Source organism: Tribolium madens, unplaced genomic scaffold, assembly GCF_015345945.1.
Source record: "Tribolium madens isolate multiple individuals breed KSU strain unplaced genomic scaffold, Tmad_KSU_1.1 Scaffold_3;HRSCAF=73;Tcas5.2_LG2, whole genome shotgun sequence".
NCBI lineage: Eukaryota > Metazoa > Arthropoda > Insecta > Coleoptera > Tenebrionidae > Tribolium > Tribolium madens.
Window position 1 is genome coordinate 5160161 of NW_025401006.1, and position 19321 is coordinate 5179481.

Genomic DNA, 19321 nt, shown 5'->3' on the forward strand with positions numbered 1-19321 from the left:
GTCAAGCTTCAGTCGCCATCTTGATGGGAAATAACAGTGCTTGTGCTTGTGTTTACGTCCCAAATTTTCGAATTTTTGCTTGTTATGGAAAAAATCTTAACAATTCGACCAAAAACCCCTTCATTTACGCCCATAGTGACTTAATACAGTAAAAGTTGTAAAGGTAAAGCACCCTCGGGGGAAGTTCCCTCGAAAACGCGTTTCGGCGCCAACGCGCTTGTGTACGGTATCGTTGAAATGTGAATAATTTCAGGAATTGTGCGTGAATATAAAACGGGAAGATGTTTTACGCGCACTTTGTCTTGGCCAAAAAGGGGCCGCTGGCCAGAATTTGGCTTGCGGCTCATTGGGACAAAAAACTGACCAAAGCTCACGTCTTTGAGACCAATATAGAGAAGTCGGTCGACGGGATTTTGCAGCCTAAGGTGAAAATGGCTTTGAGGACTTCGGGGCATTTGCTGCTGGGGGTTGTGAGGATTTATTCGCGTAAGGCGAAATATTTGCTAGCGGACTGCAATGAGGCCTTTGTCAAAATTAAAATGGCATTCAGGCCGGGGATGGTCGATCTGCCCGAGGAACACAGAGAGGCGGCGGTAAATGCCATCACTCTTCCAGAAGTGTTTCACGATTTTGATACAACAATGCCGGAATTAAAGTAAAATGGTTGTGCAAATTGTGGATAGGGTTACACATGAAATTTTTTCTAGTGACGTCGATATTGAAGCCCAGTTTAGTTTAAACCAGTCACGTGCTGAAGAAATTACAATGAGGGAGGACTATGGCAACATATCACTAGACACAAACGACGATGGTTTTGGTGATATGGGATTTGACACCGACGCTCCTGATTTAATGAGACATACGGCGGGCCTAGAACCATCCATGGAACAAGTCAGTGAAAAAATAAAAATCTCTAAAAATTTAACACACTGTTTTAGAGCAATCTATTATTTAGCGATGGTGCAGTCTTGGATGGCGTTGGATTAGATAAGGACCGCGAACCTGTCCCATCCACTTCCGGTACCCAACACCACACACCCATGGAAATGGATTCAGCGGTTCGCGATGATGGTTTTGGTTCAAATTTAGACCAAAATATAATTTGTATGTGTATTTAAAATTATAAATCACAAACTGACAAGTTTTTTTAGCTGGCGGTTTATTTGAGGGTGGCTTATTTGACGACGCCCCCATGGGGGATGTTCCACCTGTAGATCACCCGATACAAGACGCACAAAACTTGCCCCAAGCTCCTGATAGTGATGACGACGATATGGACCATTTTGGCGGCCCGCCCTCTGTTGGTGGTCACAGGTACTACAACGAATTTTCTGAGTTTATTCAAATTTGATCATAGTTTTGGTAGTTCTGACGATTCGAGACCGACTTCTGCGATAGGTGGAGCCCCTACGATGCCTTCACCGGCTCATGCAGCCCCACAACATCCGGAACAACAAGCAGAACAACCCGAAGAGGCTACTAATGTCCCCTTGGAACAAACTACTTTGGTTCATAATGAAGAAGAGAGTTTTGCGTTGGCACCAGTGGATGCGTCGGCTCTTAAAGGTGTGTTTTTTCACTCACTGATCGATTTTTTTTCTAATAAATTGTTATTTAGGTTTTACCAAAACTAAGCGTAAACGAAAATTGATCGTCGACGAAGTTAAGAATATATCAGGGGAAGAAATGAAAAATCAATTGTCTGACACTAGTGATATTGTGACGACATTGGATTTGGCTCCGCCCACAAAAAGGTTGATGCATTGGAAAGAAACAGGAGGCGTTGAGAAATTGTTTGCACTTCCGGCGAGACCTATACCGGCCAGAACTTTATTCAAGGTTTGATTTGGATGGTTTGAAGGTACCTGAATAACAATTGTTTTGACAGAATTATCAGCGCCATCTAACGTTGCGTGCGATTGGGACTGAAGACTTTGCCATGTTAGGAGACGCCGATTCTTTGGCGTTGGATCAAATGAGAGACTTTGATGAACCTTTAGCCGAGCTTCCGACGCCGGCCAAACGTGGCCGGAAACGAAAAATCCAAGAGGACCCGGTAGGCTACTTATTTCGTGTTTTTATTTTTATTACATTGGTTACACAGAGTCGGACACCGATGCATGCCCTGGATCAGGAAGCGCACCTCCCTCAGGACGACCATTTAGCTTCCATGATGCCTTCGTTGCCGCCTCCATCTCCCATGCGGCCCCAGCAAGCTCCCACTCCTCTTATGATGAGTCAAGATGACGCCCAACACGTGTCAATGCCGCCTCCGTCGACCCCTGCCAGTGTGCTGTACCCACAGACCCCCCAAATGGGGTATCCGGGTACTCCAGCGCCGTCTACTTTAGGTTTCCCCAGTACTCCAGCCCCACCAACGCCTTTGCATCACATGGAAGAGATGCCCCATCTAGCGCCTGACCAAGTACACTCGATTTTGCATGAACAGGAGAGTATAGGGGGGCTGGTACCGCCAATGACGCCGGCGTCTGACGATATGTTGTCGCATGGTATGGGGGCTCCAACGACGCCACATCATGGACAATTGGATCCGAATTTGCCGTTGGAACAACTGGATAATTTGGGACATCATTTGCCTCAGATGGAGAATATGGGATACGATCAGGTAGGCATTTAGGGGAAATTGAAAGGTTTTAATGATTTTTTTTTTTTGATAGAATCAGATGCAAATGGCCAATATGGGGTATGATGAACATATGCCAGCGCAAACTCCGGCTGGAGGTATGTCAGAGAGGGTGCACTCGCCATGGCAAGGGGATTATGATTTCCCGCCATCTGCCGGTCCGGTGAGTAATCAAAGGACTTGTAAGTCGTGAATAATATTTATGTTTGTTTAGGTTGAAGAACAGCAACAGGATGAAACGGATGAACAGTTTGAAGAAAGAGTATTAAATAAGCGAGCCTATCAGATGTTTACAGTTGTTAGATCGAAACTCGATACAACCAATCAAATTACGTTAACGGAGATGTGTCATAGAAACACTAAGAAACAAGTGAGTGACGTGGTGCGTAGGTTTTTTATGTATTGATGTTTTTCTTTTGTTACAGGCGGCTCAAAAATTTTACAGTTTGTTAGTACTAAAAAAATTCCAAGTCTTGGAATTGGAACAAACAGGTCCTTATGATGAAATATTTGTTTTGCGAGGACCGAAATTCGATAATCCTGTACTGTAACTTTATTCTTATTTTTTTATTACTTTTTGTGTGACGACACAATGAGGGAACAAATTTGAGTTTTTACACCAAAGTATTTCTTTACGATTTACACATTGACTTTTTACAACTGTTGTACAATTTGTTTGTTTTATGCCTCTTAGAATTTTCATAAAAGAAACAAATTCTAGTCTGTTTTGTTAAATCTTACTTGTTTTAAATGTGACCTCATTTGCGTTTTGTTAAGTCTTTGAAATTATGTAGTCTGTGATATTAACTCTACATTTTATAAAAACATCATTTTCAGCTATTAGTTGGCAATAATCCATTCTGTTTCATTAAAGATTAAGAGAAAATGTGGTTAGTGAAGGGGGCGTAATAGAATAGTTATATTTTTATTAAAAAATGTACATAATGTATTATTCTATTATTCCCTTTAGGCGTTAATATTTTTAACAAGTAAGATATCCTTGAACTTAATTGTTTTAAGACAAAAATCACTTTGTATAAAAAATGTTATTTATTTACAAATAAGATATGAAAAAATGTGGAGTAATAAGATAATTGCTTCACTTTATCTCTCTTTTTCTAAATTCATTGATAGCTTTTTAGGCTTAGAGACTATGTATAAGGTAAATTTATTAAATAAAGTAATGTTTAATACTGTTATTATACTCATTTTTTACCCCCTCCCTCATTCTAAACTTCCAAAATTTGTGTTTGAAATTACAGTGGACTGTAAATATGTAATATAATTAAATTAATCAAAAACACCTCAAAAACTTAATTTTGTGTTAAGATTTGTTACAAAAAGTGATCGATATTAAAAATTGAATTCAAGTATTTGTTGGTTCTTTTATGATTATTTGGTTGGCAAGAAAAATCCGTCATCTGTCAAATTTAGCCGATTTTTCAGTGCGGTGTGGTTTATTATTCACATGGTATAAAAATGTCGATTTTTGCGAGTCCTTTGTCTGTTGCTGGCACCAGAACTTCAGGAGCCCCTGTACGAACTCAAAATGGCAAGTTTCTTGTATTTTTACAGCCCAAAAACGTTGTATTTTTCACTCATCAAAACCCAAGTCATGTGCTACCGGTTCCCGACTAACAAAGCTCCCATTTACAGTCATGGCAGCATCCTCCATCGCCAATATCGTCAAAAGCTCCCTCGGTCCCGTGGGACTCGACAAAATGTTGGTGGACGATATTGGCGACGTCACTGTTACAAACGATGGGGCCACGATTTTGCGTCTTTTGGAGGTGGAGCACCCCGCTGCTAAGGTTTTAGTCGAATTAGCACAACTGCAAGACGAGGAAGTGGGCGATGGGACTACTTCCGTTGTTATAATCGCCGCTGAATTGTTGAAAGTAAGTTTTCATTGTTGCAACATAATTGAAAAAATATTAATATAATTTCATAGAACGCCGACGAGCTTGTTAAACAAAAAATTCACCCGACTTCCATCATCAGTGGCTACCGTTTAGCGTGTAAAGAAGCTTGTCGTTACATCCAAGACAATCTCACAATCCCCGTTGAAGAACTAACCCGTCAATGCGTAATCAACGTTGCAAAAACCGCAATGAGCTCTAAAATAATCGGCGCCGATGCTGACTTATTCGCGACAATGGTTGTAGATGCAGCAAACGCAATAAAAGTCGTGGATTCATCGAAAAATACGATTTACCCCATCAAAGCTGTGAACATTCTCAAAGCGCATGGACGTAGCGCCAGGGAGAGTATCCTAGTTCAAGGTTACGCTTTAAACTGCACAGTTGCGAGTCAAGCAATGCCGAAAAAAATCGTCCATGCAAAAATCGCATGTTTGGACTTTTCACTACAGAAGGCTAAGATGAAGATGGGGGTCCAAGTTTTGATCAACGATCCAGATAAGTTGGAGGGAATACGTGCTCGAGAATTGGATATTACCAAAGAACGGATTCAGAAGATTTTAGCAACGGGAGTGAACGTTATTCTTGTTAGTGGAGGAATTGATGATCTGTGTTTGAAGTATTTTGTGGAAAATGGGGCGATGGGAGTTAGGAGAGTCAAGAAGGCGGATTTGAAACGCATTGCGAAGGCCACGGGGGCGACTTTTCTGACCTCTTTGACTAACATGGACGGTAGGATTGAACCAATCAGGAATTTTAAATTTATTTTTGTTTGTTTTTCTAGGGGAGGAGACTTTTGATTCAAGTATGGTAGGGGAGGCGGCCGAAGTTGTCCAAGAACGCATCTCCGATGATGAACTTATTTTGATCAAGGGGTATGAAGAAAAAAAACATTGAATTTTTGTCACTCTTATTATTTTTGCAGCCCTAAAGCCAGGACTGCAGCTTCAATAATCCTCCGTGGGCCTAATGACTTCTACTGCGATGAAATGGAACGTTCAGTTCATGACGCTCTCTGTGCTGTTAAAAGAGTAATGGAATCAAAGAGTGTAGTCGCTGGTGGAGGGTCAGTAGAAGCGGCGCTTTCGATTTATTTGGAAAATTTCGCCACGACTTTGAGTTCTCGCGAACAATTGGCTATTGCAGAGTTTGCTAAAAGTCTTCTTGTGATTCCGAAAACCCTCGCGGTGAATGCGGCCCAAGATGCAACCGATTTAGTCGCCAAATTGCGAGCGTATCAAAACACGAGTCAAACCAAGGCCGACTTGGCTAATTTAAAATGGGTGGGATTGGATCTGATTGAAGGGACTGTCAAGGATAATAAGAAAGCCGGAGTTCTGGAACCGACCATTTCGAAAATCAAGTCGTTGAAGTTTGCGACTGAAGCCGCGATTACGATTTTGCGAATTGATGACATGATCAAGTTGGACCCCGAACAGAAGGGGGATAAGAGTTATAAGCACGCGATGGAGAGTGGGGAGTTGTATGACTAGAGTTTGAGTATTAATTTTGTATTTTACGTCATTAACACATTACTACTTAAAAAAAAAAACTCGAAATAAAAATTTCACCTACTATATTTTTATTGTGGTTAAAACCCTGAACTAATTGAGTAAAAATTCAGAGACAATTTTGTTAAATTCGGGGGCATATCTTAAATGAATATTATGTTTGCCATCTGGAAACCGGTATAGTCTGAAAATCGGCCAATCAGGTGCAAGTTTAAAGTCACGTGGTACAGACCTGGCTCCCGCGATGTGTGATTCTAAATAGCTTGGGTGCTCGGACGCAACCATTGGGTCTTTATCTCCGTGTAAAATCAAAGTGGGGCATTTTATTTGACCGAGGATTTCTTTACAAATATTTCCTTGATTTTTTACATACATTTCTGTCACAGCGTCACACCAGTCGTTCCACATTTTCTGTAAACCTGCCTCTGTGTATAATTTTACAAGTGGAGCTTTCATTTTATCCGACCATTTGCTAACATCACGAATTTCTTTAATAAAACTTTTTACAACCAATCAAACGAACTGAAAAATTTATTACTTTCGTAAGACTCTATCTCCTCTGGTATTACATAAGAGTTTGCACCCCATATCACAAGCTTTTCCACCGATTCGGGGTACTTCGCCGCCAGAATCATACTAGAAATCCCCCCGTCGCTCCACCCCAACAGCGAAAATTTCTTAACGCCCAAGTGCTACAACTTTGTCATTAACACCCTCACGCTCCCCTCTAACTTACTTGCATAAAATCATGAGCCGTATCAGCATCATTTTCGTAGAATTTTTGACAAAAATTTCGCTCAGGGGGGCGACTAAACCCATACCCAGGAGGGTCCCACGCAATCACTGTGAATTTCTCATTAGCAAGGTCATTTATTTGCGGTTTAAAATCGCTCCAAATTGTCCCTAAAGCCCCAGGAAAACACAAAATATTCCGATTCCCCTGTCCAGTTTTTACGTAATTTGTAGTCTGACCCTTGACTTTGGTCACTTGTGCCTGCAATAGTCCAAAAAAATAAATATCATCACGTAAAACAACAATACCTGAACTGTTGTGCTATAGGTTTTTGAAAAATTGAGCACAGTTTTTAATAAAGGTTTCTTTTTTATCGTTTTCAGTAGCATTTTGCTAAGTAATTGTGTTATCAGGTGGAATAAATAAGCATGTTTTGTAACCTTAAAATGTGATGCAACCATTAATACTGCGTTAGCAAAGTCAAATGGTTTCTTGATATGAAAATATTTGTGATAAAAGTATTGACACACTTTTTGAGAAAATAAGAATTAATGCCAGTTCAGACACCTTTGGGTATAGAAATCGAGTTTATAGTTTGAAAAGAGGTAATCACAATAATAATAATATAAAAAATAAAAATCTGTAATTCCCCTGAACAATAGTAGTCTTTTTTGACTTTTGTTTTTTTCCATGGTTTCCACACTTCCCAACTAAAAATCACCAACTACTAAATAATGTAACCACAATCACCAAACTTCAAAAATAAATTTAAGATTTATTAATCAGTAAATATAATTTGAAATATGCGTTTGAGGCGTTTTCAATTATCGATAACGATTAATTTTCTTTTTACAAATCACAGAATTGAATTCCACTTTTTACTCGACATTTGTGTATGGTTGGTCCTCGATGATAAGTCTTGATAACAATTTATTGGTCCATTTGGACTAAATTAAAATGAATTATTATGACTCATGGGTCAACAAATCTGCGGGCGCTTATTAATTTTGACTCAATTAGAGATTTATAAGCAGCTTCAATGTGTTTTGATTGAATTTTCGTAGTGAGCCTCTACTTCAAAGTTAATTTTTTTTTTGAATTTTGTTGAGTTATTGTTCGTCTCTGGCAGTTATAACCGGTGGTAACTGCAAATATTCACCTGGTAACCCTTTTGGCATAGGGATTTTGTTTTTTATTGATTGCAAGCGTATAATCTGACAAGTGACGTTTAAAATCCATGAGGTTATAAGCGAACTGTTTATTATTTTCAGTAGTGTTGCGAATAACATGGCGAGAGTGCCATGTCTTGTAACAGCAAATATTCTTCTTGTTTTAAGTGTATATTTAAGCACAAGCTTTGTCAATAGTGAAGACCAGTTCGCTCCTTATTTCGAGACGTTATTACAATCAAAAAATATCACGAAAAATGAAAACTTTACAAAAGTGCAGTTTGAAGTGCGCGGTAGGAATATTTACTCCGATTTGCAAATTAAAACAACGAAAGAGAAAGCCGCGAAGGGTGCCCTATGTACCGAAGACCTGAAATTCCCTATCGTGGATATTGTCACGCGAAAAGAATCGGCCCTTTATGAAATTCAAGTGCCGAGAGGTATCGGTGGTGACTTTTACTTGTGTTTGCCGCATAAAAATCCCGATTATAGGGAAAATGCGAACAAAATGCCGCCGAATGTGCTACACGGGGGCCCGTATAACTGGTACCACCAAGGACCAGAGGTTGTCATCAGGGTGCCCCTTGACAATATTGAGTAAGTGGACATTTCTCGTTGCAACCGCGGTTTCCGGTGAATTGGAACGGTTTTTTTGAGTTGAGGAATGCGTCCCTTTCTGGTTTTAGCCGGATCATCCACTGCACCTTTGCGGTAAAACACGCGAATTGTATGAGGAAGCTATTTATAAAGAAAGCATCGCTCTTAGTGATTAGTACATCCCAAACAAGATTATCACGATTTATTCGTGCAATTAGCGCAATTAAAAGCATTACGTAAAAGTTATTAATAATTACTCCTAATTTATATTCAGGACGGGAGACGTCCTTTGTTTATTTTTGCGAAATATCCTGTATGAATGAATCATCATATCCTCTTATTAGAAATGTTGCGAATTAGAGAGAAATTATCTCAAAACTTAGATTCTGATGGGAGTTGAATTGAATTTCATATTCTCGTTGTTTGTTTACAGAGTATGATGAAAGTTTCAAGGCCGAAGTAAAAAATTAAACATTGTAGTCTTGTCAAGAGGATTTGGAATGATTCACTTCTTATTTCGGATCACGAGAAAATGTTACATTTTTTTTCCTTTGACGAACGAAAATCGCTCTACCAGTTAGGGGATAGGAATTTTTTTTACTTACATCGAATTGAGATAGGTATAACGTTTTTTATCAAATTTCATTAATTATTCAAGATAAAATGGAGCAGAAACCATCTCGTGGGTGTAAAAAAATTACTATTTTTATGTTAAAAAAAGTCGCCGTTTCAAACAAATCCAAATTTTTAGATATTTGGGAAAGGTCACATGTTTTTTCAAACAGAAAAAGTACTATTGTTTGTGAAGATATTCATCAACTTGAACTGTTTGTATATAAGCATTTTGGTAAATTTTATTAGATATTTCCGATTAAGAAAAATTTAAACATAGAGCTCGGGAACTTGGGAAAGGAACACGATAGGCGGAGCTAATACGTACTCGGTGCAGTGGGGGAATTTGAGCAGTGGCGTAACACTGCGGTAAACAATGGATTTTAGAGTTACATTTTTTTTATTAATTCTTCATTCATTGATTGTGATATTAAATATTGATTGTGATATTAAGTTCGGAAAATCTTCGTGATGAGCTTGGAACGCGAATTTAATCTATTAAAAAAAGTACTGATTAAAAAACAATTTTATTTAATTAGAAGTCATGGTGGGTTGACATTAAAAAAAAAAAATCCAACACTTGAAAACCAAAAGAAATTTCGAAAAACGTTATTTTTGATAAATGGTCACATTTTAATTGTACTTTACGCTACACTAATTATGTTTTCGTAAAGTTGTTAGTTTACGAAAAAAACCGCTTGGCTCCATACTTTTTATTCACCCGGTATGTATATTAAAAATTTCATAGGATGCTATTAGACATTTATTTTATAAAAAGATGAACAAAAAGTAACGAATAAAATCGTTTATTAAAAGTATAAAAATGTTTTTTACGTTTTTAATGAAATTCTTAAATTTAACTTTTATAACATTATAACTTTATTAAACATTTTTTAACGATTTTTTTCCCTACCTAGTCGATAAGTAAAAAGATGAGTTTTCCACCTATTTCAAATTCTTAACAACGCACCAATAACTCTTGTAATAAGAATTATATTAAAGAATATTTCTTTATTATCTTGAATTTTTTTCTTTGTAGCAGAGTAATACTGTAATAAAAAAATGTACATACAGGTTGATTTTTAAATAGACCGACAAAATTTTATCACAGCTTCTCAAGAATAAATGAAGACAAACTGTACCTTTTTTACGCTTATATCTTTTAGGGGCAAAACCCTCTTGATCCGTGCCACTTACGGCGTTTATGAATTGTTGCCATAATCAAGTACATTTTTAACAAGTTAATACCATGATTTCTACTACACAGTATTCACGCTGGTGTTGCCGCTAAGCCATAAACCGTACCCCTTGTAAATCTTCATGATCACCTTCAAACCGAACGCTCGTGCCTGTTTCTTTTGTTGTGAAAATCGAGGGTTTTCGGTACCTACTCAATATGTTTATCCTTGTTTTTCCATGTCACTGTATGTTGTCGGAGTAAGAGGAAGATAGTGACGTAAAACTTTCAAATGAGAAACAGAATTCCGGATCAGTGGAAACAAAAATGTAAAGACTCAAATTTTAAAATTTATTTAAAAATATTTAACAAATATTCGTTTTGTAAAATGAAATAATAAAAATACGATACATGGACCTAATATCCTACGACGGCTAATAATAATTATGTATGAGAATATTTTTCGCATGAAGAAGTGTCGTCACCCAACCCAAATCGAGGGCGAAATGTTTTGGGTGCACTGGTACCTGTCACCCTCGGCTTCGTTATATTGCTTAGCGGCAACACTTACGTGAATACAGTATACCTGTGCTAATACTATTTACGAACACATCAGTGGCGTACGCTTTATCTTGAAGATAACTTTAATAGATTTTATTTGGAGTACGTTTAAACAAAGAATTTTTTAAATATAAAAAATTTGTAGTTTGAAAATGGACTTTCATTTTAAATCAATTAAGCCAATTTTAACAATTTTTTATACTTCCCCAAATAAGAGTAAGGGTAGTATAGGACACGGGGATTTGGGACAGTTTGATGGCATGTGCCATCCAACGTTTTAATCTTTTCAGTTCTTTGCCTAAAAAGTAATCGACAATGACCAGGGGCTGCTGAAGAAGTTGTAAAGTATGCAACTAGTAAAATAATAAAATTTGCAGTTTACACTTTGTCGGGTTACTGCATAAAAGAGTTAAGTCCAAATGCGTTGTTTGCAATAATCCCTCATTAAATCTGCAGTTCTGCAGTTGTATTACTTAGTCACATAATATGTTATAGTACAACCTTTTATTCTATGATTCTTATTCTATGTATAATACTTTTATTAGAAAGTGGCCTTGTTTATGTACTTTTTACAAATCAGTGTGAAAATGAAAATGAAGTTTCGTGGTCCTTTTACGATTTCCTGAGCTCTACTATAAATTATACAGGTCAACAAGGGTTCGGTAACATTGATGTCAATTTGGTCAATAGTAGTTTTTTACTTTCTGAATAACAAAATGCATTTAGTTTTTTGATAACACGTACCGGTTATTTGTTGCATTTTTTACCAATAATTTAATTAATACATTTCCTGCACTCCCACTCGAATTTTTTTCTATGTTGAGATTTCACTCTTTTATTGTAATATATGACTTTTTTAATGTTTCTAAGGTTAGTTTATTAAAATATTGTATGCGCAAAATAAAATAAATTAAATAGTTGAATTATTTTCAGTACTCTTTTGCTTTAACATGGGTGTCAGAACGAAGGTGGTAACATACGAATGATACGTGATGAGACATTTTTGTGAAAATTTTCGAAATCAGAGTGAAAAATCATAAACGTGGAAAGTAGTTTAATCAGTGTAACCGAAAATTTGTTCAAATTTGTTGACCAGTGTTATTTATTTTTCGACACTTACAACATTTACGGTTTTCTCCTGTGTAAGGAAGTTTTGACATTTTTCAATACGAAGCGTAAGAGTATTTTAATAGATTTAAAGCAATTTTAAGCTTTGATGATTCTAATTCGAAGAAGAAAATGTTGTATTCAACTCGTCTTCGTGTAAATCGGTTAACTCGTGAAATAAAAGGTCCAATTTACACTCACACTCGTCGAATAAATAACTATAATTTTACAAACAAACAAACAAGTTTGTATGTGTTTTATAAAATCAGTAATCTAGGAACCAAACTGACAAATTCGAATGTACACGTATTTCCGTGCATCGAATTTTTGAAATAACTATTCTGAAATTTGGTATAAATAAATTAATTGAAGTATCATGTACTTGTATGTAGATGTATTTATGATTTAATGCTCTTTGTAATTAACAATAATTGATTTTGTTTTTTCTTCTTTTTTTATCGCTTTTGTCAGTGAACTTAATTGTGCTAATTTTGCGATTTTATATTTTTGGTATTAAAAGTGGAATTAATAAATTATCTTCAAAAAATACCAATTAAAAGACAAACGACGAGAATGCGGTCATTGGGTCATTAAAAAATGATATCTATTGATAATGGATTTATTTATTTATACCAGATGAAGCAAAAGACATAATTCATTAAAATCGAAATGATAAAGTTGTGTGTGATTTAAAAAATCTTTGATAAAGGGAGATTGAAAAAATATTTTTTTTAACGCTTTGTTAGATGCGCTTTCTTGAAATTTATTCTTTATAACAATTTTTGTCAAAAAACTTGATTTTGAATCAAAGAAAGTAGGAAACGGTGATGCAAGTTAAAAAATATCAATTCAACTTGTGACGTTTTATTTACAACAAAACATCTTCTTATGCAGAAAAACAATCCAATAAACAAAATTCTTCAAGATTCAGTTTCACTTTCAAACGCACATTTTATGAAAATTTGATAATTCAGAGTGGGACTTAGCACTTTTTCCAGCATTCACCGCGACCGCCGCCAGAAGCAGGATGGCCCCCAGAAGCAGGATGGCCTCCAGGTCATGGGACTACGTCTGGAAGTCCACGAAAAAGAAGCCGAGTACGACGAGGACGGCGTTCCTGAAGTCCTCGCCGACACCGAGCACGTGATTCGTATTTTCGGTGCCAATTTCGTCAAAACCATGTTCATAACATTCACCGATCGCAAAACAACCTCTGATCGGTCGTGTCAATTCCCGAAAAGTCCACGGGAATTTCCGGTAGTAGAAACATTCAACTATGCGACTCGTGCTTAATGTTGTATGTTTGCAGGTGATTAAAGGTTCTTTTTCGTCCGTCACGAGTAGATTCAAGATCAAACTGCCACCGATGGGCGACGCTGAAACTTTATACATTTGTGCCAAAGAATCAAACGACACGTTTTTTGTGCATCAAGGGAATGATGTGTGGTTGCAAATCAGGACTTACGAGCCGATGCTCCCTCTGTGGGTGTCGATTCTCATAATTGTGGTGTGTTTAATGTTTTCGGCGCTTTTCTCCGGCTTGAATCTCGGTCTAATGTCTCTGGATCGGACCGAATTGAAAATTTTGTGCAATACTGGGACGCCGAAAGAGAGGAAATTCGCGAAAGTTATACAGCCGGTGCGCGATCACGGCAATTATCTACTGTGTAGTATTCTATTGGGTAACGTTTTTGTTAATTCGATTTTCACGATTCTTTTGGACGGTTTGACTTCGGGTCTTGTGGCCGTTATTTTCTCCACGATTGCGATCGTACTTATTGGTGAGATTACGCCTCAGGCGATCTGTTCGAGACATGGATTAGCGATCGGTGCGAGGACTATTTACATCACCAAGTTTGTTATGGTACTGACTTTTCCCATGGCCTATCCCGTGTCGAAGATTTTGGATTGCATTCTAGGGGAGGAAATCGGCAATGTCTACAATAGGGAGAGACTGAAGGAACTTGTTAAGGTAATTGGGTTTATTACAGGATTTTGAGAAAAAATCCGAAAAAGTTGGCATGGAAAGAGGTGAGTAAAATTATTCAACTCTTTTTGACGACAGCACATTACTTGCATTTTTTAAATTATTATTTTTATAATTATTTAATAATACGTTTAGTTACATTTCTAATTAGCATAGGCTGTGTATTGGAAATTAGGTGACAACAATGAATAAAGTAGAGGAAGAAGATATGAAAATTGACGAGTCTCATTTCTCCAGTCTTTATGCTATTCAATATTGCCAACTTATTTGAAAGTCGCAGAGTACTATGATTTGAAATTGAATTATCTTTGACAACAACCGTCAAATAAACCGGAATATAGGTTCAAATTGGTTCATTGATACATACAGGGTGTTTCAGAACTCGCGCTCCATAGAAAATTTCCAACTCAAATAAGATGGCAAAAATGTTTAAAAAATTCTACCTGTCAAAAAATTTGACATTTGACATTTTTTATGTATATTTAGTGTTGCTGATGATCTTGTATATGTTTTTTCATAATTATTTAGTAAAAGCACAACATTTCCAATTGGATTTTTTTTAATATTTGTACTTATTTAGTATATCATGATTTTAAATAAAAAATATATTATACAGCTTTAAAAAGTTTTTAGAGTAAATATAACCTGTCACCAAAATAAATATCTGCTCTCAAAAGAAATCTTGTGATTACGAAATTCAATTCGAAAAATATTTCTTTTGTTTTAGATTAACATTTTCAAACATGTATTCATTTTTTATATCAGTTTGTAAACTAAACGAAAAATTATATACGAAATAATTACTATATTACAAAAAAATATATTTGCCACCAAAAAATTATCTTGCCACTAATGCGGCAGCAACAATTTGACTGGTTATCAAGAATTTGAAACAAGTTTTCGTTTTTAAAACATTTTGTGCTCTGATTTTTGAATGGATTACCAAAGTAGTCTATGTATTTTCTTCCAGCATGTTGCCAGACGGTGAAATGTCCTAGATGCTATTTTTATTCAAAAGGAGGGGAAGAAATAACTAGTTAAAACGTGCTCACACTTGAACCAACCATTTCTTAAGAATATTTCTATATTTACCTACTTGTTTGTGCCATTTTTTAATAAGATTACTTATCTTTGTCATTGAAGGAAGGAATAATATTTTTCACATTGCTTTATATCACCGGACAAGTTTTTTTTTTTTCAAGTTTGTTATTAGATGTCAATTTCAATTAGGCGACAGGATACAAGTCGTAACTTAATTTCCGTTGAACCTGAAACTTTAACTCAGTGTAATTACAAAATGGCAGACTTTGTTAATGTGCAATAAAAAAAAAACAGTTTAGGTGTTGAAAAATTTGGTACATTGCGGCTCATAAATTATTTTTGGAAAACGTCCAAATTTTATTATGGGATAGCTTCTTCCGTTATGAAATTTTATAACGTTTATATTTATCATAAAAGCCTTGAATGAGATAAGTACATAATTTTTGTTGCTATTTGATTATTTAATCATGGGTTTTGTGTTTATATCTGGTTAAAATAGCTTAGTTTTTAGGGAATCAATACTTAGAAGGCGTGATAATACCTTTAGGGGAATCGATCGAATTTGCGAAGGTGAAAATTTACACAAGTGGAAATTTTTCTCGGATGAAAACTCATTTTAGTCGGAATTAATAGATGATTGGATTGTTGCCAGGAATGAAATATCGTTATTCTAGGCGCCTATTCCTTAAATTATAGTATTTATACATCATTTATTACGTGCATTTAGGGGCTACAATTTCGAGAATTTTTTTATTTTCGAACTAGAAATTTTTATCAGAATCTATTACATACTTAAATGAAGAAATTAAAGTTATTCATCGCTATTAATAAATTCCTCTTATGTAATCATTGTGTTTTTTATGGATTTATGGTGCTTAAAGAGTGAATAAATCAAGCGTTGCTATAGGTAAAATTTGTAAATAAGAAAATTTATTATTTTATCTGAAATTATCGGTGTGTGACAACACACCAGTCTGTCTGTAAATCAAACAATTTGGAATTCTAGCAAAAATATGATATTTTCGCAACTTTTTGTGGAGGTGTCATACAAACTAAAAATAAATATTATTAGGTGATAAGGAGGATTATGAATTGTCTTTGTGTCTTTTTTGTATTACTTTGGATTAAATATTACATAAAATATTACAAAATTTATAAAAAAGTTCGTGTTTTGGTTTGTTTTCTCTAGTTTATGCCGGCTTTGGCTAAAGTTAAACTTTTTTCAATGAGCACATTTTTATCTTTTAATTACTTTATTCATTTACGCACACAAACTGATAAATCTGACAAATTGTAATATAATTATTTTATCTCTATCAATGATTCCTTGATTAAGATCTTTGAAACACTTCAATTTAAAGAGGGCATGTAATATTACGAAAATTAATGAAAATTTTTGCTAGGAACACAACTTTTGTCGATTTATTCATAAAAATTAAAAATTATGACTAAAACCAGGATTTTAATTAATTACTTACATAGCAACCAAATGTGAAATTGCATTATTTATAAAAAATCATTAAATATTTATTGAGGGGTGATGAAATTGTCATGTGCTGAAATACTTTTTCCGTATTTCAGTTCAGTGTAAAGTATCGATCTTGAGTTCGCGTGCACAAGAATGCACAAAAAAGAAATAAATTTGAATTACATGTTAATTGTGTTATTTTTTCCTTGATAAGTCATATCTATTAAAAGTCTCTTGCTTTGAACGGATTACGCTTTCCCTAGATTAAATTAAAGCAGGAACTTGAAAATTGAGACAAGACGAGTGTCAATAAATGCTTGAATTTTTCAGGTCACAACCGGCGAAAACGACTTGGACAAAGACGAAGTCAACATTATTAGCGGTGCTCTCGAGCTCCGCAAGAAAACCGTCGCCGACGTAATGACCAAAATTGAAGACGTGTTCATGTTGGACTATGACAACACGGTTTTAGATTTTGAGACAGTATCGGAAATCATGAAATCAGGTTTAGCCCCCTTCTTAAACATACAAAAAACGACTAAATTGCAACTCTAGGTTACTCTCGAGTTCCCGTGTTCGAAGGCAATCGTCAAAACATCGTCACGATGCTTTACATAAAAGATTTGGCTTTCGTCGATCCCGACGATAACACTCCTTTAAAAACTCTGTGTCAATTCTATCAAAATCCGTGCAATTTCGTCTTCGAAGACGTCACACTTGATGTGATGTTTCGGATATTTAAAGAGGGCAATAAGGGACACATGGCGTTTGTTCATAGAGTCAATAACGAGGGTGAAGGTGATCCGTTTTATGAGACAATCGGGTTGATAACTCTCGAGGATGTCATCGAGGAGTTAATCCAAGCTGAAATCATGGACGAGACTGATGTTTTCAGTAAGTAGCAGATTTGGTGGCTCAATTTTGCATTAATAGTGTGTGATTAGCCGACAATCGGACGAAACGGAGGCGAAACGCGGAAAGGAGACAAGATTTTAGCGTTTTTGCCGAACGCAAGGGTGAACCCAATAAAATACGAATTAGTCCACAGTTGACTCTAGCGGCATACCAGTTTTTGAGCACTTGTGAGTAACAATTCACTTAAGGAGAAAATAATAAATTGTTTAATTCAGCTGTCGAACTCTTCCTTCCCACTGTAATCTCCGAGACGATTTTGAAACGTTTGTTACGTCAAGACATCATTTATCACATTAAAAAGAGCAAGGAATGGCGCACAGATCCGGCGAATGTCATTTACCACCAAGGGAAGAATGCGGACTATTTCGTACTGATTCTTGAAGGTCGAGTCGAGGTAACGATCGGTAAAGAGAATTTGACGTTTGAGGGTGGCCCCTTCACATTTTTCGGTACTCAAGCCCTCGTCCAAACGATCGGAGTCGGTAACAAACTCTTTGTAGTGTTTTACTAAATTTTACGAATGTTTTTTCAGCCGAAAGTCCATCAGCGCCGACTTCGACTTTGGGTAGTTTAGAGTCGTTGAATTTGGACGCTTTATTGCGTCACACTTTCCAACCAGACTACACAGTCCGAGCCACAAACGAAGTGATTTATCTCCGTATAAAACGCAGTTTGTATTTGGCAGCCAAAAGGGCAACTTTGATGGAGCGATCTCAGCGCGATCTGCAACAGAGCAACGATCAGTTTGACGAGGAAGTTGACAAGGTTTGAGAGTTGGTTAGGTTTGAGGTTTGGCTAATGGGGAGTTGTAGCTTCTGCACTCGTTGGAGGAGGATGATACGGAGAGTGCCGGTCGGAGGACTCCGCGGAAGCAGTCGTCGAGGAATTTGCATCACAATCAGCAGGAGGCGAATTTGAGTCCGAAAACGCCGTCAATTTATTCCAACGTCAGTCCGCCGCATAGATTGAGTCATGATATCAACGGGTCGATAATAGCGAGTCCTGTAGATGACTGTCATAATGCGAGAGAAGAGGAGGTTTCGCTTTTGTCGAAAAAATCATAACATAGACACATTGACTCTGGTCGGGAGTCACAATTGTACTTAATTTATTTGTTAAAAATTAGTCTAGGGTAAAAAATAATTCCGTACCTTTGTAACATCATCGTAGGTGCATATTTATTGAAATTTTATTGTTAGAAATTGTTGAAATTATTCAAGTTGATACGTAAATAGTGACAATTGCGTGGAAGCTTTTATTAAAATGGATTTATTTTTAGTTTGACAAAAACTAGCCTGATTCTTTATGTAGGATAATTATGTAACTGGATAGGCGGGACGCCGAAATTGCCTATTATTTTTATATTACATATTTATTATAATTGTCACAATTTTTACTGTGAAATCGCTGTTTTTTATTTTATTTTTGTTGATCTTTATTTTAGAATTTATCTTTATACGAAAAGTGTACAATTCTAACATCAATACCTCCCTCTACTATAGAAGTAGTACTTAGCGCCAAAATAAACCTTCCTTAAGCCGAATAATTTAAGTTTTTGTCATTTTATTTTGAAATTTGTTTACAATTTAAAGTTTCAAGTTTTCTGTCTCTTGTTTTTTATTTTGTCTTGTTTTGTTACTTCAATAAACAATTAATAATAACGAACAGGTGTTTTATTTATCGCTTTAAAGTTTTTCAAATTGGGATGTAATTATTGTAGTCGGTAAAGCAGAGCTCTATAAATTACACAATTATAAAGTTCTATTAATTAAACAAATAATTTTCTTGATGTACAGTAAGTGTACGCTTATATTTAATGCTAAAAATTTAGGATATTGCAAAAAATAACGATAAAATTGGATGGGTCGATAAGTCGGTTT

General features: G+C 36.0%; 4 protein-coding genes across 8 annotated transcripts; 3 read left to right on the forward strand and 1 right to left on the reverse strand.

The window, feature by feature from the left end:
• The first annotated feature begins 1 nt into the window (after position 1).
• LOC123008129 (double-strand-break repair protein rad21 homolog) lies at positions 2-3843 on the forward strand. Of its 2 annotated transcripts, none has more exons than XM_044403759.1 (12): positions 2-163; positions 254-655; positions 708-891; positions 939-1104; positions 1152-1314; positions 1358-1566; positions 1619-1839; positions 1889-2056; positions 2105-2626; positions 2679-2807; positions 2859-3014; positions 3070-3843. In XM_044403759.1, exons 2-12 carry the CDS (start codon positions 282-284, stop codon positions 3193-3195), a joined length of 2418 nt encoding a protein of 805 aa, XP_044259694.1. In that variant the 5' UTR covers positions 2-163; positions 254-281; the 3' UTR covers positions 3196-3843. The 2 variants fall into 2 exon arrangements, with proteins under 2 accessions (XP_044259694.1, XP_044259695.1); XM_044403760.1 differs by having other exon boundaries at positions 1367-1566.
• A 216-nt stretch (positions 3844-4059) lies between these two features.
• Positions 4060-6140, forward strand: LOC123007700 (T-complex protein 1 subunit alpha). The gene is made up of 5 exons (XM_044403115.1): positions 4060-4196; positions 4301-4542; positions 4596-5295; positions 5348-5438; positions 5489-6140. Exons 1-5 carry the CDS (start codon positions 4124-4126, stop codon positions 6054-6056), a joined length of 1674 nt encoding a protein of 557 aa, XP_044259050.1. The 5' UTR covers positions 4060-4123; the 3' UTR covers positions 6057-6140.
• Positions 6123-7283, reverse strand: LOC123007701 (valacyclovir hydrolase). 3 transcript variants are annotated; one of them, XM_044403118.1, is made up of 5 exons: positions 7116-7278; positions 6811-7068; positions 6613-6766; positions 6307-6562; positions 6123-6258 (listed from the first exon to the last, which is right to left on the reverse strand). In XM_044403118.1, the coding sequence occupies exons 1-5, from the start codon at positions 7266-7268 to the stop codon at positions 6168-6170; spliced, it is 912 nt and encodes a 303-aa protein (XP_044259053.1). In that variant the 5' UTR covers positions 7269-7278; the 3' UTR covers positions 6123-6167. The 3 variants fall into 3 exon arrangements, with proteins under 3 accessions (XP_044259053.1, XP_044259052.1, XP_044259051.1); XM_044403117.1 differs by having other exon boundaries at positions 6123-6562; positions 7122-7283; XM_044403116.1 differs by having other exon boundaries at positions 6123-6562; positions 7116-7282.
• A 755-nt stretch (positions 7284-8038) lies between these two features.
• LOC123007181 (unextended protein) lies at positions 8039-19106 on the forward strand. 2 transcript variants are annotated; one of them, XM_044402300.1, is made up of 9 exons: positions 8039-8573; positions 13017-13287; positions 13340-14002; positions 16857-17031; positions 17082-17420; positions 17471-17608; positions 17657-17923; positions 17974-18206; positions 18254-19106. In XM_044402300.1, exons 1-9 carry the CDS (start codon positions 8095-8097, stop codon positions 18503-18505), a joined length of 2817 nt encoding a protein of 938 aa, XP_044258235.1. In that variant the 5' UTR covers positions 8039-8094; the 3' UTR covers positions 18506-19106. The 2 variants fall into 2 exon arrangements, with proteins under 2 accessions (XP_044258235.1, XP_044258236.1); XM_044402301.1 differs by having other exon boundaries at positions 13029-13287.
• The last annotated feature ends 215 nt before the right edge of the window (positions 19107-19321 follow it).